At 42.4% G+C, this 24,646-nt stretch overlaps 1 protein-coding gene and 1 long non-coding RNA gene across 9 annotated transcripts in view; one reads left to right on the top strand and one right to left on the bottom strand.

Moving 5' to 3' along the window:
- LOC147251497 (uncharacterized) overlaps nucleotides 1-20,044 on the bottom strand; it is a 78,403-nt gene extending 58,359 nt beyond the window's left edge. For 3 of the 4 annotated variants that reach the window (XR_015118958.1, XR_015118959.1, XR_015118960.1), the window contains exons 1-3: nucleotides 19,945-20,044; nucleotides 19,086-19,253; nucleotides 18,838-18,966 (exon numbers count right to left, since the gene is read on the bottom strand). This is a non-coding gene — a long non-coding RNA (uncharacterized LOC147251497). Of the gene's footprint in view, nucleotides 1-10,970; nucleotides 13,176-18,837; nucleotides 18,967-19,085; nucleotides 19,254-19,944 lie in introns of those variants that run through there. The other variant, XR_015118961.1, reaches the window with a different exon arrangement.
- tlx2 (T cell leukemia homeobox 2) lies at nucleotides 1,976-23,398 on the top strand. 5 transcript variants are annotated; one of them, XM_086222264.1, is made up of 5 exons: nucleotides 1,976-3,160; nucleotides 9,413-9,625; nucleotides 11,198-11,435; nucleotides 14,201-14,381; nucleotides 23,288-23,398. In XM_086222264.1, exons 1-5 carry the CDS (start codon nucleotides 2,638-2,640, stop codon nucleotides 23,336-23,338), a joined length of 1,206 nt encoding a protein of 401 aa, XP_086078390.1. In that variant the 5' UTR covers nucleotides 1,976-2,637; the 3' UTR covers nucleotides 23,339-23,398. The 5 variants fall into 5 exon arrangements, with proteins under 5 accessions (XP_086078390.1, XP_086078393.1, XP_086078394.1 ...); XM_086222267.1 differs by lacking the exon at nucleotides 23,288-23,398 and adding an exon at nucleotides 14,783-16,014; XM_086222268.1 differs by lacking the exon at nucleotides 9,413-9,625.
- The last annotated feature ends 1,248 nt before the right edge of the window (nucleotides 23,399-24,646 follow it).

Genomic DNA, 24,646 nt, shown 5'->3' with positions numbered 1-24,646 from the left:
GCAGATACCAAGTGACCAAGTGTTCGTGCTGTCAGATGCATTCACCTGCTAAATAAGTGTCAGGTGTTGGAAGACGTCAGGGTCGTACAAGAGTACAATAATAATAATAAAAATAAAAAGCCTGGGTTCTCAGTCTGATGTTCATCATTTCTCTGTAAGGGAGGGCGAGACAGAGATAAACGGGGAAAAAAACCGACAAATTTGCATTCTTTCCACACATTACATGCAAATGATTTGACACCACGTCACCTCGTTTTGGTCTGTTAACAAACAACGTGACGGCGCAATCAAGACGCGAGGCCGCGCTGCTGACGTCAGCATCCAGCCGGGAGAGACGCCTTACCCCTGAAGAGGCTTTCAAACATCATTTCCCGCCTTCCTGCCAATACAGCTTCCTGATTTTTTTTTTTATTGTTGTTATTTATTTGCATAAATTGTGGCCGACTCCCGTGTCAGCGAGCCGATCCGAGTCTTCTCCTTCGATTCATTTGATGGTGACGCGCAGACATAAACAGGGCCTAATGCCGCCCTCCTCCTTATTGATAATGGCCTCCAATTCACGCAATTGATTTTTATGCTTCCCTCCAGCGCCCTCGAGCAGCCGAGAGATATCTTTATCCGCGCGGAAAGTGAAATAAGTACGTAATAAAACGGTGATATATTAAATTCGGGGTTTGTCCCCCCCCCCTTCATCCGTCTCTCTCTCTCTCTCTCTCTCTCTCTCTCACCGTGTCGCACTTTTATTATGTGTCATTTTTCATTTTTATTGAATTGAGAACCCGGTGATCTGCGGCGTCGCTCCGGGCAAAAAAAATAAAAAAAAAGGTTAAATAATTTTTGCAAATCAGCCACGCACGTGGTTGCGTCTCTCCATCCATCCGCTGAGTCCATTTCATTACTTTTGGATAATTCACGTCGGAGTGGACCTTCATATCAGCCCCTGCACTGCCCACTTCCCGGTCCAAGTCTGCGGGTTTATGGCTTCATTGTTGCGCAACAGATTATTCCTTCTGCGGCTCATTCCCATAAATCTGGTCCCGGTTTTTGTTGAGTTGGCAGACAAAGTTTGACCTGATTTTATTTTTATTTTTAATTTTTTTAAACGAAGGTTGGAGCTCCAGCAGCCCCTCTCAGGCGGCATCTTATCCTAAAGACCCACCAGAGGCCTCGCCAAAGACGGGCTCCCCTCAAACTGGACACGTTCACTACGGCTCCTCGCCTTCAAAACAATCACGACTACGAGGACTTCCGGGTCAGAGACTGACAACATCTCGGTGCATTCGCGTCCACACGTCAGCTCACGAGGCGCCTGATGTTTGCTGCTGGGACGGCAAACGAGTTAACAGGAGCATCATAAACTGGTTTTACACACGATTTACCTCCGTAAGGTCTTATTAGCCCTTAAACTACATTTTCTTATTCATTTGTTGATTTTTTTTTGGGGGGGGTAGTTTGACTACAGTTCATAAGTTTTAAAGTAGCTGCAAAATTACCTGTAAAGTAAAAAAAAAAAAAAAGGTATTAAATGTATAATCATAAAGCAAACAAACATGTTGTTTAATATTTTAGCTAAAATATAAATGTTCCTGCGATGCTGTTAACAAAAATTAGGCATTAAAAGCATCTGACTTAAATTAACGCTTATTACAAGAGCCTTAACCAGAAAGAGATGGGGCTTTTTGGGTTGTTAAACCAAACGCAGCTAAGATATTTCTGCACAAACTCCACACGGGGTTTTTAATTTTGTATTTTTGAATCATTTCCTTGATTCGCGCCTCCGCGGCTGTTAAAAGGCACCAAAGCTGGCGTGTGTGACAGCAGACCGGCTGCAGGAAATCAACAGAGCTGCGGCGTCTTTAAGAGACGCGAGCAAAACAGCTACCGGAGAGGGAGGAGGGAGGAGGGAGGAGAGGGAGGCTGGATGATCGAATGGCAGCTTTTACGCAGAGGCTCGTCTCACCTGCTGAAACGCACACAACGGTTCCGCCTCCCGCTGGTTCTCATCGTCCACCGGAGCCTGCGAGGTCACAGCTTCGTTTCCTCTCCGGCTTTGTTTTTATTTGGTCTCGATTTGGAGGAGAACAGCAAAACGGCGGGTGTGTGTGAGTGTGCGTGCGTGTGCGTGCGTGCGTGAGTGCGTATCCCTGATATCCCTGCCAGAGTAGGTGAACAAAAGCGCATCAGGACTCTCCAGAGAACAGAACCGCCTCCACCAAACCCTCCAAAAAAGGAGAAAAATCACGGATTTGTGGCTGTGGGTACTCCGGAAAACGTTTGGCATCTTGGAAGCTGCCGGGTGGCGAGTTGTCTGGGACAGAACACGCTGTTAAAGATGGAATACGCCGTTTCTTAGCACCCAGCGGTTGTTGTTGTTTTGTTTTGGGGTTTTTTTAGGGAAAGACTCGCTCCAACTGGTGGACAGAAAATAATGGCAAGGTTTTGGACACATCACGGGCTGGACACGCTCCTTCATTCCCTGGAGTAGAGCAGGCCCCGAGGCTTCCGAACAGACTGACCAAGGAAGAGCAAACCTTCACGTAGCGGCAGCACACCAACATTTATGTGACCAAACAAAAATACAACTGAAAAAAAAAATACCAAAAGTGCGCTGATCAAATCTATTGATAAACCGCAACTATGGAGCACACCGGCATCGAGGAGGTGAACCAGACCCACCAGCAGCAGCACGAACCCATCAGCTTCGGGATCGACCAGATCCTGAACAGCTCGGACCAGTCCAGCGGCTGCATGCTCCCCAACCGGACCGGCGACCCGGATTACGCGCTGGCCCCCAACGTCTACAGCAACGGCTACAACAGCGTCTACAACCCGGCCTGCTCCATGGCGGCGGCAGCGGCGGCGGGCCTGGCCGGCTCCTACAACGTCAACATGAACATGAACGTCAGCATGAACATGAACGTTAACGTGAACTCCGGGGGAGCCGGAGGGGTGATCCGGGTGCCGGCGCACAGACCCATGCCGCCACCTCCCCCTCCCCAGGTGCCCGCCGCCACCGCGCCGCATCAGCCCCCTTCAACTCACCCGCCGGCCATTGGGCCCGGTATCCCCTCCGTGCCCGGCATGGGGATGGGGAACGCCGCTAATTTCACCTTCCCCTGGATGGAGAGCAGTAGGAGGTTTGCCAAGGACAGACTGACAGGTAAATAGCAACACCTGTTTGTGTTTCCCCGGTTGAGAGCAGCTGGAGGCTGGAGGCTGGATGAAGCCAGGCTGGTTTTCATTTAAGATTAAAAAAAAAAAATTGGGGTTTGCAATAATCTAAAAATAACGAAAACAAAATCATATGCACGCGGTTGCACGGCGCTGGAAGGGCGGGCTGATGAACGAGGGGAGAAATTGACATGGACGCGCTGATGAATCAGTATTGGACGATCACTCTCCATTTAACCGCGGATGACGGACGGCGCTGCCCGGGTTCTTTCATGAAGATGAATGATTTTTTTTTTCTTCTTCATGAGCCAATTGAGAAAGCGGGAAGATGAGTCATATTAGTAATAACATCTGGCAGCTTAAAAGCGGTGTAACAGTAGACGACACATCATCGTCATCATCAATATTATTACTATTATTATCATTATACTTTCTCGGTGATTACCTCCGATAACAAATGCCATCTTATTTAATCAGTTTTGAATTTATTCCATATTTATCCAACGTGAAAAATGTGTCTGAAAAACATTTTTCAGACAGTTTATTTAATTCACGTCTTGCTTGCTTCACTTTACCTGAACACACACACACACACACACACACCTGAAACTATTTACTTTGAACTCTGAATTTGCTACTTTTATAATTATTAACTCGGGCAGGAAACCTAAACAAGCTGCTGCTTCTTTTACACACAAATCAGCTCAGAGAAGACATGATAATAATAATCTGCTCCACTCTGAACGTGTATGTCTTTAAATAAATGAAGAAAAAAATCCTAGCAGCATTGAAACTCTTTTGATTGGAAGAAAATTACAATCAGCAACAACCAACATTGTTAATTTCTGAACTGCTTACCATCGATCCTACATACACACACCCTTGCAGAACGATATATATCTATGTATTAGATATAGATATCTATATATAGATATACACACACACACACACTTTTTTCCTTTTTGAATCACATTGAGTGGATAATTCATTTCAAATGTCATATTTTTTGTTTTCCTGGAGCAGCAACATCCAAATAAATAGTTTTAATCACTGGAGTAGATGATCAGATTATTACTGTTACTAAGGTGATTATTATTACATTTCTAGTGCTGGGGGGGGGGGGGTGGGGGGGTCTTTGACATGACCTCATCGTTATGAAGATGGAAACGAAGATACCCCCCCCACACACACACACACACACACACACACACCACGCATTAAATATTGACTGTTCCGTTCTTTCTACCTGCTGAATTATTAACTACAGGGGGGCGATATGTCAACTGCAAAAAGATACAGTGTAAAGAGGCTTATCAATTCTACTCATAGTCACCGAGGGCCTCTCGTTTAATTTCTCTCAGCTTTGTGTCGCTGTAATTATTTCGCAGCTTATATCTTTCCACTGTATTGATCATTCTCTCTCTCTCTCTCTCTCTCTCTCTCACACACACACACACACACACACTCTCACTCACTCACACACCTCCAGATTTAGCCTGCTCTGGTTCCTATAAAAGGCCTGTTAATCAAACGGACTATCATCCATCCTGATGGGCTGGGAACCATTTTAAATGTCGCTTCTTCTTGTCTTCTTCGTCGTCGTCCCCCCCCCCCACCCCCCACCCCAACAAGTTGAAACCGGTGGAAAGAAACGACTCCGCGCAGCTTTAAAAACAAACAAACACATTTTTCCAAAGAATCCCGAATCTGACCGCCGTGAGAATTCGTTTCTTTTCCTCTCTCCTTTTTTTTTTTTTTTTTTTTTTTTTGCGCGCGCGGATGTAAAAGGAAGCCGTTCCCGTTGCGCTGCGCACACTGGCACGCGCCCTGATGGCACCGAGTCGTAACTGTAAACCGAGACTGTAAATCGAGTTTTAATTCTGTCACTCTGACGCAGAGGATTAAGATTCCGGGGTGTTAAGTGCATCATAATACATCTTTAAGAATAATAGAGGAGAGTTCATGCTCTGCGTATTCGCGAGGCTTAAGGACTCGTATATTTAAACAGATTTACTACATCAGATTAATGCGGCGCCTCTGGTTTACTGGTAGGGTTTTTTTTTCTCCATTTTTTTATTTTTTTGAGGATAAAACGTGCAGAATTTCATAAAGCGAAGACGTGATAGAGGGTCATTAAGAGGGTATATGGACAATAAACAGCACCACAGCATCGTACAGGACGGCCTGCACCAATTAAAACATAATGAAACCCTTTTTTCTACCCATTAATTCTCCGTTTATTGCAGCAGAGCGGAGAAAAACCGTATTTTATTTGCGTGCCGCCCCCCCCCCCCACGCCCGCTGCTCCGATCCTGACAGCAGACAGCGTCCCTGCCTTTTGTCCCGCATACTGTAATAAATAGCACTATATGTTCATGTTATATTTCAATATCCCCTTTAGAATCCTTCACGGATATATTTATTAGATTGCTACAAAGGTAATATCCGCAGTGGGGAAGGGAGGCGCTGTCACCGAGAAGTGTTATTAAGTATAAGTGGTTTTATTATGGGAAACATATTCTCCACGGTGGCATTTTATTTTGTGTTATGCTTATGCTAAATTGTATTACCCAGGCTGCAGCTTTTGTATTCTCAACCATTTTATTTTTTTTATTTCGCCGAGGTGATGGATGTAATATCTATTCTTTTTTTTTCTTTTCTTTTTTACACAGGAGCAATGTAATGTCTTTTTAAACATATAACTGAATACATGTGGAACTGCAGGCTTTTCAGGAAAACTGTTTGCAATTCAGAAAAAAACCCTAGATTTAATTTCACAGGTGATGCTTCAGAAAACTCACCAGAGTTGAATGTGACTCCCCCCCCCCCACCACAACTTTGATTTATCGTCTATATTCAGACGCGTCACGCAGATATTTGACCACCAGAAATGACATTAATGAGATCCTCAGAATTTAAATTTTCAAAATTCCACCCCCCCCCCCCCCAAGAAAAAGAAACGATCATGACCTGGCCTCAATTTCAATATTCTATAAAGGCAGAATATAAGGGGACAAAGAACACATTTTTATACTGCAGTGATATATTAATAGGAATTACTCAAGAATAATTTATTCTATATTTTCTTCAGGGTGAGGAGGGGCAAGTCTATAAATCTTAATGGACCATAGCATTCCTTGTGCTCTGCAAACCTGCCGTCCCAGCGTTCATGAACTATTCAAATGTCATATCTCATTCCTGAACAGTTTAACACGTCCGTCCGAACACTCAACCGGAGAAACGCCGTCTCATCTGCTGTGTTCTCGCGTTTAAGCACACGGCTGCTGGGAGGGAGTGCGGCGTTTCCCTCTGAAGGTGCTCGCAGGTGCCTGGTCCATTAGTTAGCCGTGCACAGACGGCCTGAAATAGCCATCTAACGCAGTATTATTCAGCCAGACCTGCCGCTGGGAGCAACAACAGGCCTGCACGCTCGCTCGCAGTGGCCTGGGACGCTGCAAATGAGAGGCTAAAATTATACCACGTGTGTTTAATGGGCATTAAGAGAAATGTCAGATTTAAAACACATGCGGAAGAGGCGGAAAGTCACACGCTGTTACAGGCCAACGCTGGTGCTACTCCACCTGGATTTATGAGTTGGGTTTTTTTTGCAAAATATTCAGGAATATTATGTGCAATGTTGGGTACCATTTTCAGTTAGGAAGGTTTTCATTTGCCGCCAGAATTTTCCTCCCAAAGAAGGTTAAAGTTAAAAAAAAAATTATATATATATATATATATATATATATATATATATATATTCAAGATATGTACTGCTGTTAACACTGGTGGAACTGACACTCCAGTTACATTCTTGTGGATTCCCCAAGTCAGCTTTTACAAACAGCATAAACACGTAAATAAAAGCTGCACATCTGTGAATCCACAGCCTGCGCAGATAAAAAAAAAAAAAATGCCTCACATAAAAATATATGCACTATATGACACAGTACATGTGGGAATACAATGGGAAAAAAATCGTTTCATGATTGATGGTACAGTAAGATACTGCACACTCAGTTATATCTATTATTTTTGGTCAAGCATTAATCAATAAAATGTCTTCAAATTTAACCTCACACGTAGGAACGTTACTTGTTATTATGAACCTAACCGACGTTGTTAAGACGGATTGGACTGAAGCATCTTCTTTCTTATTAGAAAACAAAGCAGCTGTTGTGGGAACAATCCCTGCTAACACGGATGCTACACGGCGAGCGTTATTGAAACATTACGGCAATATTGTCACTATAAACTGTGATTAAACAGATCCTCATCCAAGTCCCACAAGAATTATTACAGAGATGCAATTACTACTGCTCCACGTACTGTGAAACTTGTTATTCTCGGAACGGTAGGAACGGATTAAAAGCAACAATTGCGAAGACGGAGAATCGGAGAGGAGAAATGTAGCGCCATCACGGTGAACCGCCATTGCTCGGCTGCGGTAATTTTAACGTCAGCTGCTGCAAGAACGTTCATACAAATCATTTGCTCTCGTAGAGCCGTGTTCAGCGTCATCATGGGACGCCGCCGCTACCTTGAAACAATTAGAGGGCACGCACACACACACACACACACACAAATTGCTTCATGTTCCACTTTCAATCCAAATTGTCAGCGTGTGAATGAATTTTCAAGTTGTTGAAAATCTGAGAGCGGCAGCAGCAGCAGCAGCAGAGGCGGCGGCAGCGGCAGCGGCAGCACGTGGCCCTCGGGGGACACCTATGCAGGTGTTTTCATATTCATTGTGGCTCCTGGTGAGCTTTTCTGACAAAACAAACACAAATAAACACCCTGTAAGACAGCAGGCAAAACAGCTTGCCAGGGAGGAGTGACACCAATACAGAGAGAAGGGAGAGAAAGAGGCAGATTTTGCGCTTTCCATTAAATGAGAGTGTGGCTGGGGAGTGGATCTATGGCCAAAAACGATCTCATTACATTTATTGATCTTCTGTTTACCCGTGGCTGACAAAATAGACAGGATTCATAGATATTTTATGGTGCAGGAGATAAGCTGTTATTAATACCCTGAGATCCATGAAAGGGAAACGCCAAAGAGGAGAAAACACAGCAGTTTGCATGTGCAGGTCAGACTTTTTTAGAGGCATGAATAAAAAAAAAAAAAAAAAAAAAAAACAGCCGCGACTCGACTGCGTATAAAAATGATGCGACATTCATTCCGCATGTCTTTTAATTTGGGCAAAATTGTTTGGATGTCAATGCTGCGATCTAAATGCGGAGTGCGACTCGGGAAGGACCTGAAATCATCAAGGCCTGATGTTTGCTGGGATCTCTGCCAAGCAAAGAGGTTCTCTTGAGCCAGTAGACTGGAATATGACGTTAGTGGTATTTGGCACACATTTTCAAGAAAACAGTGCACCTCTCCTCATCTGGATTTTTGCAGGAGGTCGTTTTGTGACTTCGTTGACATTTTTTTTTTAATTTATTTTTAAACAGCCTTAAATAAATTGTGCAACTGGATTATCAGTCAGGGGGCAGGGGGTTGAATGGTTTTCTATTAGGGATTTTTTTTGCCATCAAACTGATGAAACTGAAGTACTCGCTATGAGGTTAATGTGGACGAACGCAGTACAATACAACGGCCCTGCAATAAATTCTTCAGAAAAGTGATGCATTTTAGTCGTGTTAGAAGCTGTGAACTATTTAGAAGTCTAAAGTTAAGAGAGGTGATCTTGTGGGGGAAGCCCTTGAGCAAGGCCCTTAACTGTGGTTGTGGCTTCCAGGTTACAGACGCTCCTCCAAAATTCAGTTCTCCCTGAATAAATAAATGTTAGGAAAGAGTTTGAGTGAGGAAAAATTAAAAAAAAAATAAAACAAAAATCATACAAATTACCAATAACTCTCTCCAAAACCTAACTTTAAGTTTCAAAGGTTTTACAACGCCGGAGATGTCATTAACTCGTATTTCTACCTCCATGTTTCCGGTGAATGACCCTAACTGTCCGACTGATTGGCTGCTTGTGTTTTCTTGATTTATCTTTCCAATCATGCTACCTGTCACTTATTCCTCTAAATAGCAGATATCTCATTTTGGACCAAAAACCTTTTGCAAATGCTAACTTAAGAGAGGAAATCACATTAAAGTAGATTCTGTTCATCATTCAGGCTTCCTTCATGTGATTAGCTGCTATGCATTGGTGCCCGCCTGGCTGCTGCTGCTGCTGCTGCTGTGCTGCTGCGCTCCAGATGTGGGACCTCACTGTGTCTCCCTTTCCTTTAGGGGAGCAGGCAGAGGAGAGCCGAGCAGGAGAGGCAACAGGGGGGGTAGGGGCCGCCGGGTCCCTCTGTCCTCTCCCCAAGGGAGACATCGGCAGGGTCCCTGTCTGGAGCACTGTGGAGACATTAACTAAATGCTATTACCCCGAGCTCGCTCACCTGCGAGACGGCAATGGCCTTCTAGCAGACTATTCTTTCCCTAAGGGGGCTTGCCCAGGTGAGTTACCCCCTCAATGACCACCTCCCCACCTCACCCATCTGATTCACAGCTGATATGAAATGCAACCCTCTGGGTTTTTGATTGAAAATGAACAATGTTGTTGATAATGTCATTTAAACACACCAATTGCTATTGCATGCAAAAGCCACATTTGACTCTGAATTGCTTTCATTAAAATTATATCATGCATTCCAGATTTCTAAACGTCCACCTACTCCTTTCCTTTTTGTACAAACTAGAGCGCTGTTTCTTTTTTTTTTTTAAACTGGCTTGTAGTTGTAATTGCATTTATCTTCTTCAATTGGCAGCTTCTGGGCCTTCTCTCAGTCTCCCAAAACACACAGGCTTTTCCAGAGTTAAGACAAAATTGACAATAATTTTATCTAACCAAGGACTGGAAAACAAGATTGTGTTGAGGGTATACACACCGAACCTCATGGGAAATAAGTTTATACCTCAGAAACAAACATCATTCCAGAGTGGAAATGGAAATAAAGGACATTAATCTTAAACCCTGAAGTCAAGCACACAATTACTTATAATTTTATAGCATTAATTCTAATGCTAACGTGCACTGCTTTTTAACAGTCATGAGGTACATGATGGTTAAAGCCACAATCCTCTACAGAAACTGGGCCTCGTTCCTGAAATATTATTACGCACACATTGTATCTGAAACATAATAGAATATTTTTAACTCTCAATGCAGCCTTAGAGACAGCAAGCAAAGCAGGAAGTCTTGCTTCCACATAGGGACAAGAGGCTAAATATGCTTGTTTTTACACACCTGGATGCAGCGAATATCTGCTGGGAACACTGGGAAGAAACCTGTCATTTCGTTCAACCTTTAGCTTGTTTTTGGTCCTTGATCAATTCGACACCTGTGTCAATGAATAAGTGAATTTTCAATGTACTTGGCTAATTGCTGAACTGATTTGGTCTTTTTTTTTCTGACACCCAGATGCTTATAACTCTGAGCAGAAGCCCACTAACGCAAGATTAAGCTAGCCAACAGTCACAGGACAAAAAAACAAAACGTTTTTCCCACAACCTGTAAATACTGGACAGATCTGGGCTAATTTTGGGCACATTTGGCAAGTGGAATATCCACTTGGTACATCAAGCAAAAGTTGGCCATTTGGTTCACTCGTGGCTCCTTAGCACCCTGTCCTTGGGCTTTCTGACATTCCCAGCAAAAAAGCATACTTCAATTAATTACATTACTTCTATTATTAAAATCTAATTTTGTACTTGGGGTGAAACAAACTGGAAATCACAGGTTTTCCAAAGGAATTAGCTTTTCCACTGTCTTACATCTGGAGTTATACACTCCAGATGTAAGAGAGCCGTGACGGCTATTGTGAACCTCTTGCAACTGTCAATCACCCAGGCTTGCAAAGTCTTTCACGTTACAAGTGGGACACAATACATGTCAGGAGCAAAGAGGTAAAAATCACGCCACAGTGTGTAAGAAAAATTTTATGCATGACAACATTTCAGGAGTGAAACCAAAACCTCAAAATAAACTAAAACAAATATTAATTCTATCCCTTGAACTTCCCATTTCAGCTGCCCTCTCGCCTTTCTCGGTGACCCGTCGAATCGGCCACCCATACCAGAACCGAACGCCGCCCAAGAGGAAAAAACCTCGCACCTCCTTCAGTCGGGTGCAGATCTGCGAGTTAGAGAAACGTTTTCACCGGCAGAAGTACCTGGCGTCAGCCGAGCGAGCCACTTTGGCAAAGGCCCTTAAGATGACGGATGCACAAGTCAAGACCTGGTTTCAGAACAGACGGACAAAATGGCGGTAAGAGCCAGGCGAAGCCATTCAGTTCATCTTTTATTGGCATTTTAGTGCAGTATAGTAAAGATAAACTCCCCCTCCTTCTTGTCATTCTCACAACCACATGCTGTATTTCTCCGACATGATCTATTTAAGCAAAACAAAGAGGCCTCGGCAGGTTTTTCAGAAGCTGTTTGTCTTTATGAGGATAGGAAGTACGCTCAGAAAAAAAAAAAAAAAAAAACACTCCCTCCACTTTTTCTTGTGCCATAAATTGACAGCACTGAAAGCGTCTCTGTTTTGCTGTCAGATCTGAAACGAGCACTGATGTTTCACTTTACAAACACACACAAGTACAGGCGTCATACAACCACAACACCTTTTTCTGCTGAGCTTAGCTGCCAGTCGAGGCTGGTTCACTTGACCAAGCACAATTACCCCGACCTCCTAAAAGGCCTTTTTGAAAGCTGCTGTCCGAAGCAATTCTGCAACGCTCATGGGAGGGTCGATAGACGGAAAAACACACACTCCTTCACTTCATTCCGATACTTGTTCATAATCATTTGGAAGTAAATGAATAAAGAAATCAAATTATAAAGCCTTACTCTTAGTTAAAGCAACAGGACGCCCATCTAAAAGTACATGATGCACCTTTTAATGTTTTCAAAACTTACCACCATTAGTTTAGAATTGAATCATACAACACTTAAAACTTGTACTGAACAGTTTATCCACCCTGTTTGTCTTGATCAAACAATATTCATTTTGGTAATCCTTTGTTCTGCTTTAAAAAAAAAAAAAAAAGCACAAATTATTACCAGAAGGCTGATTACAGAAGTAACGCCAAGAATGATTTGCTTAAGAAAAAGAAAAATCAAATAAGAAATAAGAGACTCAAAGGCGTTTTGTGAGAGAATTGTTGACTTTCGGAGTCGTTTTGCAGAGATGCAAACCTGATGGGATGAGCATGAGGGATGTCTTTGCATGACGACTACCCGACTAACAAGATGATGATCAAATCAACTGACAGCAAACTGGATTATGATAATGCTGTTAACAATAACGTGTGGCTAATGGTGCAGGTTGGTGTGCATGGAAGAGTATTTTACAGGTGTGCTTCAGCCCCACGATTCCTGAAGCAATTATTTTGTTCCGTCCCAATCTGAAAGGAGCCATTCTGCTTCATCCCATGTTGCTGATAAGGATCATCCAAAACATTTCTTGGCTAAAGTTAGCAAACAGTACAAGTGAGAAGTGTCCCAAATGCACAGTCACAGAAACAATAGATACTTACTTACTGTCATGGCATAAAAATGCAACAAAACCTTGTTTGAGAGCAATCCACTCCAAATAGCAGCATCGGAGGCGCATATAAAATATAAACAAGGTGATAAAATAAGTAATGTAGAATAAATAGTCAAAGGAGTTGTAAAACCTGGACGTAAGTGACTGCCGTCAAACGTTTCTCAAAGTCAGTGTGTCTTTTGGTTAAATAATCCTGAAACAAAGTTCCAAGCTCTCATAGACCTCACAAAGCTTTCCACTTGGTGCTTGAATTGGTGTTTCAGTAAGCAGAAAAGTTACTTTCGTTAGTGGAGATTATCTTGCTGAACAAAAACTGCTTAGGCTTTTTTGTTTTGTTTTCTGCGATAATCCAAAATCCAGCAGAAAAATCAGACTGGCCTTTGGTTGAGGAAACCCATGGTTGTGGTGACTTCTGGGTTGCCTACAAACCGGTGTCACCCCTGCAGCACTATAATGGAACTACAAATCAAAAGAAAAAAAAAAACACAAATTGGATTTCATCCATTTCATGGGCACTTAGGACATTTTCAAGGAGTCCATTCATATAACATTACAAAATGCTGGAAAACTCCGGGATCTGCTTTCAATTATGTTGAAGCATCATTTTAAACAGATCTGCATGCACAAGCTTATGCTGTGTTGCAGTCAAACATTGGTGTTTTTAGCTCCTACTGATACAACAGAGGACTTCTTTTAGTCAACAGTGAGTGAGGTTGATCCTCCGGCCCCTCATCTGTAACTCATCCTGATCCGATGTCAGATTGCCTGAAGCTGAATTTGCAGATGTTGAATAAATGCATGCGATTTGCAGATTGAGACACTTTTCTCCCAGTCGGCCTCCGATTCCGTCTGCATTGCTTTCATTTTGTCGTCTTTTGACTGCTGTACGCTTTTATTAATGTGGCCAGTTTACCAAAGAGATAAAACATTTCAAAGCAGAAGCAATAAAAATTCAAAAGATTGTGGGTCAAGTTAGAATCACTCTGGTGTGCTACAATATCAACAGGAAAAACACATTTTTGACGTGTGGTTGTAAAAGAAGGTGGCATGGCTCAGAGGTAGAGTGGCCGTCTAGCAAACGAAGGGTGGCTGGTTTGACCCTCACTTCCCCCGGTAACCATGTCCAAGTGTCCTTGAGCAAGATACTGAGCCCCTAATTACTCCTGATAGCCCTGCGACGGACTGGTGAACCCCGGGCAGCCATTTTGAATTTAATTTCTGGATTCCAGTTGGAAATTTCAACTGGAACACCTGACGAATCCAAATTCTGACTTCAGAGTTTAACTGGAAACCACAATAATCTCATGGCTCCATGTCGGTCCAAACTTTCGGGTTTGGAGACACGACCGTTCTGCAAAACACATTTTGTCGATATGAAAAGTTCGACTGAGCCAAACAATGAGACATTAATCTCTCTATAAAAACAAACATGAAATCGATCTTAAACTCTGTTCTGTACCCGTCTGTCTCGTCCATCCACCCAGGAGACAGACTGCAGAGGAGAGAGAGGCTGAGAGGCAGCAGGCGAACCGTCTCATGCTACAGCTTCAGCAGGAAGCCTTCCAGAAGACACTGAGCCAGCCTCTGCAGCCAGACCCGCTCTGCCTGCACAACTCCTCCCTCTACGCCCTGCAGAACCTGCAGCCCTGGGCAGAAGACAATAAGGTGACCTCCGTCACCTCCGTGGCATCTGTAGTGTGAGTGTGTGGCTGAGTGAGTGTGTGTAGAGGGAGGAGGGAGGGCGAGACAAAGCTAGGAATGAGATGTGTTTATCATCAGTGTGAATGGAAAAAGGGTGAATCTGGTCAGTCTGATGTTCGAGGCGCAGCACTATTATAGGATGTCATAGATAAAAGATAACGGCTATGGAAAAAAAAAAAAGAAAGAATGGACTCTGTACTTCCTCACTGATCCTTACCAGCACACATAGAGAGATTTCTTGCTGCCAAGAACACTGTACAGGAGTTGTACTGATGTCACAGATGTCGAAATTAAGCAAGTCTTAGCTCAAATATCTGTGTTGAGTCATTTTCCTGCCTTACACAAAGTTTCCGCTTTCCCTTCAGCTGTCGGTCTAAAAGAGGAGGGCACTTTATCCCCAAGTGCCAGGAAACAAATGGACACCTCTGTACATGCCCAACTATCAAGACTGCCCCCCCCCCCCCCCCTCTCTGGAACCTTCAAGAGGCAGCAGAGACTTTCTGCCAAAAACCTGAAAAAAAAGGCCTCTTGTTTTCCCTCTTGACTTTGTACAATGTAGTAGATGCATGTTTCAACCCTTTTCTGTATGCGCTCGGAAGTACCATTGAAGTCTGCTGCTGTCGGGGGAGGAACTCCTCAGCTGCAGTGTTCATGTGGACTGGTGGTGCTCCTGATCACGGATGCCTCATAATGGTCAATTTAAAAGGGTGTTTTATATTAAATGATATTGTGACTTTTTGAAAAGATGACAAGCTTTCTCCGTTTTTTTTTTTTTTCTTGCCTCTCTTATTTCACAGACATTATGAAAACCACAGAATTAAACTATGGTTTTACTACAAGTAGTTAGCCTCTTGAGCTTGCTACGAATTAAGTTCCAAACCACCCAAAGATACAGCTGGACTGTATCAGAAGCAATACTGTTTTTATCCATAAAAACTGATGACTACAGCTCCCTGGTGTGAATGGGAAGGTGTTAGAGAGAAACAGCAGCATGCTCAGCAAAAGTCTCCCTGGATACATTAAGGTTTGATGCCAAATTAGAATGAGTGCAAGAGCAAACACACCAGTGGTGCAGCTGCTACACAAACGTTTGAAATTTTGACGTTTTGTTTTCTTTTGATTTCACTGGAAAGCCGCAGAGGCCTTTGGAGTGGCCTCAAGATAAAAGGCCTTTCCATGCTTTGATTGATATCTCTTTGCCACTAATTAAAGAGTGGGAACATTTTACATCTTTTGACCACAAACGAATCGAAGCGTGGGTACAAATTATTCTTGTCAAAGATGCGGAGCAAGTTATCTTATGATCTCATGGCCACAAATTAATCAAACTGTAGGGACACCTCACATTTTGCGGCTACAAATTTGATCAAATAGTGGGAATATTACACTTTGTGGCAAAATATTTATCAAAGCATGGAAACCTACAAAAGAAAAGATATTTTCCCCCTCTCTACTTTAGAGCTCTGCAGAAAACCTTGATGGCAGACTAAGTTCCAATTCCTCTGACTCCAGAAGACTGGAGAATCTTGTATTTCTGCAGTATGAAAAACAAGAGCCTGGGATGCTCATTAACCATTTTCTGTGTGTGTGTGTGTGTGTGTGTGTGTGTGTGTGGGGGGGGGGGGTTCATGATGTGACTCTTGCAGCTCTAAACATAATGAATTCACTTCTTGTCACATGACAGTCATCGATGTTTTCTTTAATCAAATTTGCTAGAACAGGAATTCTATGAATTTTAAAGAAAATAGTAAAATATGAGTAACGCTGACAAAAAAAATGACAGTTAAACTTGATGCCATTTCGCTGGTACATCATTGTTGATATCTACCTTGGTTGTCAAGGGGAATCATGGCCGACTAGACACCAGTAAACATCCGTTATCGCCACATCTGCACTATCAAGAAAACGTTTTGCACCCAAGTCATAACAAAAGCAGCTATCTGGAGGTCCGGTAAACATGTCATTCAGGTTCCCTGCTTGTAAATGAGCCTTCAGCATCAGGAACGTCAAGGGGAAATGGGCTCCGCCTCCTCTCCTCCAAAGGAGATCATTGGATTTCAATAAACATGGACCCTCCTAGTGGGGACACACCTCAAAAACCTGAGTGGACACAAGTCCACAGTAAATATCATGTTGCTTTTTGGAACATCATCTGTCTGCGAGCAGGTTGACGATCTGGTTGGAAACAGCTGTCTGCAGAAGCAGCCACCCCCATTACCCTTGTGCTGTCTCTGAAGCTTATGTGCCATCTTTAGCTGGTATTTAGGGCGTCTTGCCTGGTTGGGATCCTGTCAATAGCAGGCAGTTCTCCAGGTGACGCCTACTCAGCCCCCATTTCCTCCACTTTTCAGTGCTTTCATCTCTCTGTCTCTGATGCCTTGAAGACGTGACTTGGCCCATTTGTGAAAAATTCCTCCCCGTGCTGTTTTCTAAACCACGCATTGTGTTTTACTACAGGTGCCTAAAGATTTTTTTTTCTCCTCTCTTGTCAAGGCTCAACATTTTTTCCTCACCCCATCTCTGTCTGCTCGTCCAACGGAATGAACAAGAGCAATAGGCTCTGCATGTATCAGACTTCCTGTCAAGAACAGGCGCTCAACAAAAAGTATTAACAATGAGTCTGTTAGCAGACCTGCAGCCATATTTTAGATTACACATAATTTCGTCTGTCTGGATTCTTCATTTTATGTCAACATTGAGAGCTGATGGATTTTTATTGACATGTTTGAAATAAGGTCTTTGCTTCTCATGAGCTTAAGGTACAACGTTTTGTTCTACAGCAGAAAATATGTCAGTATGTACACACTCAAGAATTCTGAAACGTTTGAAAAATGTCTTAAAAGTGGTTGCTCACACATGGCTAAAGTGCGTTGCACGATGCCTTCTGTCTTCAGTTAGCAGCTGCCATGTCAGCTCTCCTCTCTAGTCGACTGTTGAGGGACCCATTTGGTGGGTTGACTTCAAGACTGGTTCTGATTTTAATCGATTTATACCAGATGTAGTAAGATCCATTTGCAGCTTCTGTTGCCACCAGATTCGAACCCCGCCGCCAAACTCTTTATTTATCTAAGTGTTGACATGCAAGGCTGTGTTGATGAAAGGATTTTACGGTTCTTGACTTTAAAATCCAGCAAAGGCCCGTTTTAGGTCCCAGCGCAGTGTGATACTTCTCTATAAAAAGAGAAGTGGCTGAGGAATTCTGAACTGCTCACTGCTGAGCTATCAACTGTAAATCTACATTTCTGCAATCACTTAAACGGGTGCTCAGTACCCGTGCAGTAGTTTTACTGCGATGTTTTTTAAGTTCAGGTTTTTACACGTGGGCTTAGGCAAACGTCTAACACTGTTGACATTGGCCCAATGTAGAAATTCAAAGTCGTTTTGCTCTGCTGCATTTGAAAATATCGATCCATTAAAGGCTGTACTTGACAGGAGGCGGGACGCCCCAGGGGAGGGTGGAATATTACATTAGTTATCAAAAGGACATAACGGATATCGTCATATGATTTTGTTAAAGCTGAGATTAAACCGTTTTGTGGAATTTTACTGGTTTTCGTGCATTTCAGGAGTCACAAAGAGTGAAATGCTGAGGAAAATTTACTGTTAACGATCCAGAATAATCTGCACCCTCTGTGCCTTTAAGAACACCTGTAGGTGGCAGGAGACAACCATGTCGCCATGGTGATTATGGGTGACGCAAGTTGTTTTTTTGTTCCTTTTGAGGAGATTCATGTAGAATGTTAAGTTGTGAGACCTGAATGTTGCCCAAGATGACACCTAAACACTGGAGGGCGGTCAACTCTGGTGGGATGTCACAGATCTTGTCCTGACAAGGTTTAATACTTTGACCATATTTCTATTGTAAGCAAGAGCTACGCCGGTGTGACAACATAAACAGAACGCCATCATCATCATCACAGGGACCGAGTATAACAAAACATGAACATGAATGCGTTGACAGTAGCAGCCGCAGCAGAGTGGTGCCACTGAGGTTCAAGGACTCCCTCAGCCATTACAAGTCAGCTTCCCATTTATACTTGGAATTCAACAAAAATGCAACATTGTTTTGCCATTTAATTCTCACTACATGATTCAGATACCCAGCAAGATGTCTTGGTTGGTCCTCTATCACTTTTAAAATTCAACTATATTGCACAGTGATATTGAGAGCACACAATGTTGCGGCATACTCTGCATCTATCAAAAAACTACTCTTGGTCAACACATAAATACTGCATTTTCACAGTTGATTAACAGGATGACAGAGGAGCATCTGTTTCATAAATGTCTGTGCTGCTTTTGGTGGATGACAAACTTTCCCATACGATCTAAAGAATGTTTGCTTTTAAATTACTCATTTGAAGTCTGGATTTTCCTCTATTCGACTAGTAGACTCATGATCAACCCCACCCTAGCATACCTTTGGTCCAAGGAAGACCTGATCCCGTGTCAGGACTCTGTTGTCCATCATCTCCAGTAGATCAGACGCATCTTTCGAGCTGTGGTTTGAACAGCTCTGGCAACTTCTAGTTTCCATGCTGCTAAAAGCCTGTTTTGGAAAGAGTTAAAATGGCTTTTTTGTACCAGCATCCTAGTTTTCTTTGGTATAACACTGAACATGACAACAATACAGTTACTTAAACAGACAATGCGTGTAGACTTTCTTACCAAGCCCTTTTGTTTGCCAAAGTTCAACAGTCGATACCAGTGGGACTGAACCACATAATCTGTGTGCAGGGGCAGCCGGGTACAGATGTCTGGTCCGGCAAATGACTGCTGACATTGTGGAGAGGAAGTCCAAGACCACTATCCTCTTGGCCATGGTCTTCTCCACACCTGCGCTTTTTAATGTGAGCCATTAATGTAGATTAAAAATTCACATTAGAACAGTTTACTCCCAACACCTTCCAAATACTGCATAAGGGTTAAATTCTAAAGATTTCACAGAACGTTAAGGCCAAATAGAATACTGCACAATGCTGTTTTTGTTCAACATAAATGAACATAGAGACAAAAAAAAACTAAAATATTACTGTAGGTGTTAGTTTTAAACAAGATAATTAAATCATTACAATACACATTAAAAGAGACTTGATGCATGTAATTAATATAATCGACGGTAGCAATTTCAGCAAAGTGCAAAATCAATGTTCTGGCATTAATTAACTTCCATGTCAGCTTGGTGTTTAACACCGCTAGCCGAACAGCCAAGCGTGAACTAGCTTTAGCAAAAGGTGTCAACAGCCCGCGGACAAAGCTAGAAGCCTACGAGTAAGAGTCATGGCCACTCAGACAAACAAAACTCACACAAATTCGTGCTTAAAACCTTTTCAAACCCGCGGTCATTCTCCTCAGCTTAGGTGAACTAGCTTTAGCAACAGGTGTAAATGTCCGCGTACTTAGCTAAAAGGCTACTCGTACGATTCATGACCAGTCAAACAAGCAAAACAAACACAACTCATGCAATAAAAAAACATAACACTCCACATACCCTCACAATAGAAAAAAATACATAAATAAATTGTACCTTAATTGTTTTCTAATGAGCTGCTTTTCCGGCATTTGGTGGCTCTCGCCCTGGAGCCACGCCAAATTAATCTCCCTCACTTTTGGTAGTCTAACCAATGGCGCACCGTTCAGCTGCGTGCTTCCGGAATAACACCGGAAACACTTCAAAATAAAAGACTAATTTTAACCGACAAGGCTCTTAACCAGATCAGGCAGCGGTGACCCTTGATGAAATACTTCAACGGTCATTTACAACAGCCGTTTTGATTGAGTGAGTCAGTCCCATTCTAATTTGCTATACAGCTTTAACTGGTAGCATTAAAGTGTTCTACATTAAAGTTAAACATAAGCAGCACAAGAAACAGTACAACAGCTGAACAGCAACACTGGAATGTTGTAGATAATAATATGCATATCCCAGTAAAATAATTACTCTTAAATTAAAAAAAAAGATCTATAGGTTTAAGCTTTACCTTGTCCACCTTTTTTGCATTTTTAACACACTAAACTGCACTTAACTTTTGACTTCAATTGTGCGATTATTGGCACTTGAAACCTATGAGCAGGTTCTATTCACTGAGGATGAACATTACAAAAAGGTTCTGCATGAGTAACCTTGAGCTGCAAACACTATATATATATTTAATAGAATATAGGTTGTGATGAAGGATGCACCAACCTGACTTTTCAGTCCCGATACTGATATGGAAACCTGGGTTAAGGCAATCAGTTGAGTATATTTAATCAGTGTTAATATTAAAGTGTTGTTATATAAAAGTTTGGAAATGTGATATTTACTGGTGTATTTTGTACTGTAGAGCAAAATGCTACCAAACATCAAGCTTGTTTTATCTACTTGTCTTCAACCAATAACGTTCCTCACATTAACTCATTGGTAGTGTTTAGGACTCGATCCTTCATTCGGTTTATGTCTGCTCATGTTTTAAAACCTGGGTCAGGTGATCCAGCAATGTTGCAGACATAACACATGCATACACGGGACCATCAATGTATATTTTTAACACAGTAGTGTCGGATCAGTACATGGAATGGGCCAAGATGCAAGTTCGGATAACAAAATGGGTGTTGGTAAGGAAAAAATAGTATCAGAGCGTACTGTATGTCGGACACATGATGACTTAAAGCCTATAAGTCATCAGGTTTCTGACATATATTTGGACGTGATCATGGAGGAGTCACTTCCAGCTCAAGTCAAGTGAAGAATGCAGAACTGGCTCTGCAGACTGACAGCATGACATCAGAGACTGCTGACACGACACGCTCCCGTGATTTTTCTCTGTCTACAACTCGCCCTCCCTTCACTTACACACGCTCACGTATGCATGGGCAAACAGTTAGACATGTCTGCAAGGCGACGTGCAGGGACAAAAACCCTGCAAACACTTGCTCAAACACAGCAATGTCAGATTACCAGAGGTCCCTCTCTCTCTCTCTCTCTCTCTCTCTCTCTCTCTCTCTCTCTCTCTCTCACACACACACACACACACATACACACACACACACACAGAATAAAAGATGATCCTTTTAGTGTGAAATAAAAATTCAGGAATAAACTGTCATCATAAGTAAATTTGCTTATAATGTCAAAAAGAACATTTACATAAAGCAAAAAAAAAAAAAAGTTTACGTTTACCCAAATAAAGCAAGTTATTTTATGCCTTCATCCACAAGAATTTGTCCTGCAGTGCCCCATCAAGCTTTCAGACATGTACAAGAGAGAACTTATTCCTCTTGAGTAATACCAGTGCATGATGAAGATTTACAGATACATTTGATACTGTTTCACAATGTGAATTTGGACACTCACGATGTGTCAGAGTTTAAAATAACCAAGATAAAAGAGTGTTTTTCTTTTTTGGATACGGTCTATTTAAAGAAATTAAATATCACGGTGATAATCGACTGAAAATATGAAAAATAAGTAGATTGTTTGTTAACAGAAAATTGTCAATTCAAGCCCCTGCAAATGCAACAACCATCCCACTGAAGTACCTTTGAGCAACGCTATAATCCCTCACCAGTTTGGCAGCAAAGACCAATGACCTCCAACTGGCATCAGATGAGGGACTCGTCTCAGCGCAGCTTTTGATACCATTGACCAACATATCCTTCTTCAGAGACTTGAACGTGTCACTGGCATTCAAGGAACTGCACTAAACTGGTTTTAGTCATATTTACTAGGTCCATCTCAGTTTGTACTAAGTAATGATAACCCCTCTGAAACCACTGCAGTCAGTTATGGTGTTCCACAAGGCTCTGTGCTTGGACCAGTCCTCTTCACTCTATACCTGCTTCCTCTAGGTCACAACACTCCATTAATTTTCACTGTTATGCAGACGACATGCAGCTGTACTTATCAATGCATCCGCATGAAACAAATCAGCTGACTAAACTGGAGGCCTGTCTGAAGGGGACAAAAAGATTATGGAGGACCCATAATTTCCTTTTATTAAACCCTTACAAAACTGAAGTTATTGTGCTGGGCCCAAAACACCTTAGAGACACCCTATCTAATGAGACAGGTACCCTGGATGGCATCACCCTGGTCCCCAGCACTACCGTAAGGAACCTAGGAGTTCTCTTTGACCAGGATCCTTTAACTCCCACATTAAGCAAATCTCTAGGACTGCTTCCTTCCATCTATGTAACATTGCTAAGATCAGACACATCCTGTCTCAAAAGGATGCAGAAAAACTGCTCCATGCTTTTGTCAGTTCCAGGCTGGATTACTGCAACTCCCTCCTATCAGGCTGCACCAGTAAGTCCCTAAAGACTCTCCAGCTGGTCCAAAATGCTGCTGCCCGCGTGTTGACTAGAACTGGTAGAAGAGACCACGTCTCTCCTGTACTGGCTTCTCTGCATGGCTCCCTGTCAAATTCAGAATAGAATTCAAAATTCTTCCATCTTCTAACATACAAAGTCCTCAACAGTCAGGCTCCTTCATACCTGACAGAGCTCCTAGTCCCCTATTATCCAGCTAGAACCCTTCACTCCCAGGATGCAGAGTTACTGCTGGTTCCTAGAGTTTCTAAAAGTAGAGCGGGAGCCAGAGCCTTCAGTTATCAGGCTCCCCCTCCTGTGGAACCGTCTCCCAGTTTTGGTCCAGGACTCAGACCCCCTCTCTACCTTTAAGAGCAGACTTAGGACCTTCCTTTTTGTTTCGGCTTGTAGTTAAGGCTGCTTAGGCTGGCCCTTAGATATGCTGCTGTAGGCTCAGACTGCCGGGGGATCTCCCATGGTGCACTGGGCTTCTCTCTCCTCCTCTCTGTCCTCCTGTATGTGTCATATATAAATCCTACTCATATGTGTTACTAACTCATCTCCTTCTCCGGAGCCTTCAGGCTCCCCAAATCCCAGATCCCAGGTGCTGCTGGAGGAGGCTGCAGACCTGAGGAGGCTCAAGCTGCCACCCGTAGCTCCACCTGCTCACGTCCCCGTCTGTCCATCAGTCTCTTCCCTTCCTCCCTCTTTATCTCTGCTCCATGTTCCTGCCTGTTTAAAAGAAGGTTTTCGTCACCGCTGTTGCAGGATGTGTTTGCTGATGGAGAATTGTTGGGTGTAGATTCATTGGCGGTGCATGCTGTGATGCCGCACACTCACTCTGCCTCCAATTGGACAACGGACTGCTCAAGTTTAGCGTACATACACAATCAAATGTATATGTGCTTTGTAGAATTTGGATGTGTGTTATTGTTACGGTCAACCAGTAATAATTGTGGTTATTTGTGATAGCTGTTTCAGGTAATTGAGTGTGTTATTTGAAATTTCCCGCAAGGGACTAATAAAGCATTCTGAATCTGAATGAATGAATCTGAATTGAAGGAGTGAGGTACGAGACCTGCTCTACTTGTAAAGTGTCATGAGATAACTTTTGTTGGGATTTGGCGCCATACAAATAAAATTGACTTGACTAAGACAATGAATAAAATTAAAGAAATTAAAATAAAATGTATTCATTCATTTATTTGTTTGTTTGTTTCCTTTAACAGAGCCCATTAATGAACATGAGTACAAAATAATAGAGGAAGGAAGAAGCTGTAAACATGCACAGCTTCGTAGGAATGCTAATTTCTGTCAATGCCAGTGGTCAAACTGATGGTTATGTGGTCTTTCAGACACATAAATTTATTTCCTACTTATATGCCTTCAAATGAAAATAAAATATAAGGTTGTCAGTTTACACAAAAAGACAGGGAAAAAAGGAGACAGAGGTATGATTAAGCCGTTATTTTTCCTCCAACATCAACAGTCACTAATAATGATATCATAATTCAATGTGCAGTTTGAAAAGTTTTTCACTCGTTTCATTTCTCCTGTAATATCTGAGATTGCGCCGGCTCTCCATTTTATTATCAATAATTTTAACAACCACAAAGACTCCTCAAAGGCTGTGAGTGCCCCCCGGGCTGGACTTTTAATATCACCGGCCAAAGGCCTCTTTTATTTAGTCCAAACAACCCATTAGGCGCTGGACATCAGGGATAATAGCCCACACTTAATATAAAAGTTGATATTTGTGTTGAAGCCATTCAACAGCTCAGATAATAAAAATAATTAATACTTTTAAAAAAATCACAAAAAAATGTTGAAAGACATTTAAGATCAGTAAAATGTTGTCGGCAATGTTCTGCCTTTTAACATTTGGACAGAGACATTGATTTCAAATAAATACATTTAAAAAATAAATATATATTTATAAA

Source organism: Aulostomus chinensis, chromosome 13 (genome assembly GCF_037954235.1).
Source record: "Aulostomus chinensis isolate RoL2024-O1b breed Wild chromosome 13, RoL_Achi_v1.0, whole genome shotgun sequence".
In the NCBI taxonomy this organism is placed as follows: Eukaryota; Metazoa; Chordata; class Actinopteri; order Syngnathiformes; family Aulostomidae; genus Aulostomus; species Aulostomus chinensis.
This window is presented reverse-complemented; position numbering and strand designations above follow the sequence as displayed.

Bases quoted from the DNA above. Each gene is read 5' to 3' on its own strand.
- tlx2 (XM_086222264.1), top strand. From the start codon at position 2,638: ATGGAGCACACCGGCATCGAGGAGGTGAACCAGACCCACCAGCAGCAG. The intron at 9,626-11,197 runs GTGAGTTACCCC...TTCCCATTTCAG, and splicing joins CCCTAAGGGGGCTTGCCCAG to CTGCCCTCTCGCCTTTCTCG. The intron at 11,436-14,200 runs GTAAGAGCCAGG...CCATCCACCCAG, and splicing joins AACAGACGGACAAAATGGCG to GAGACAGACTGCAGAGGAGA.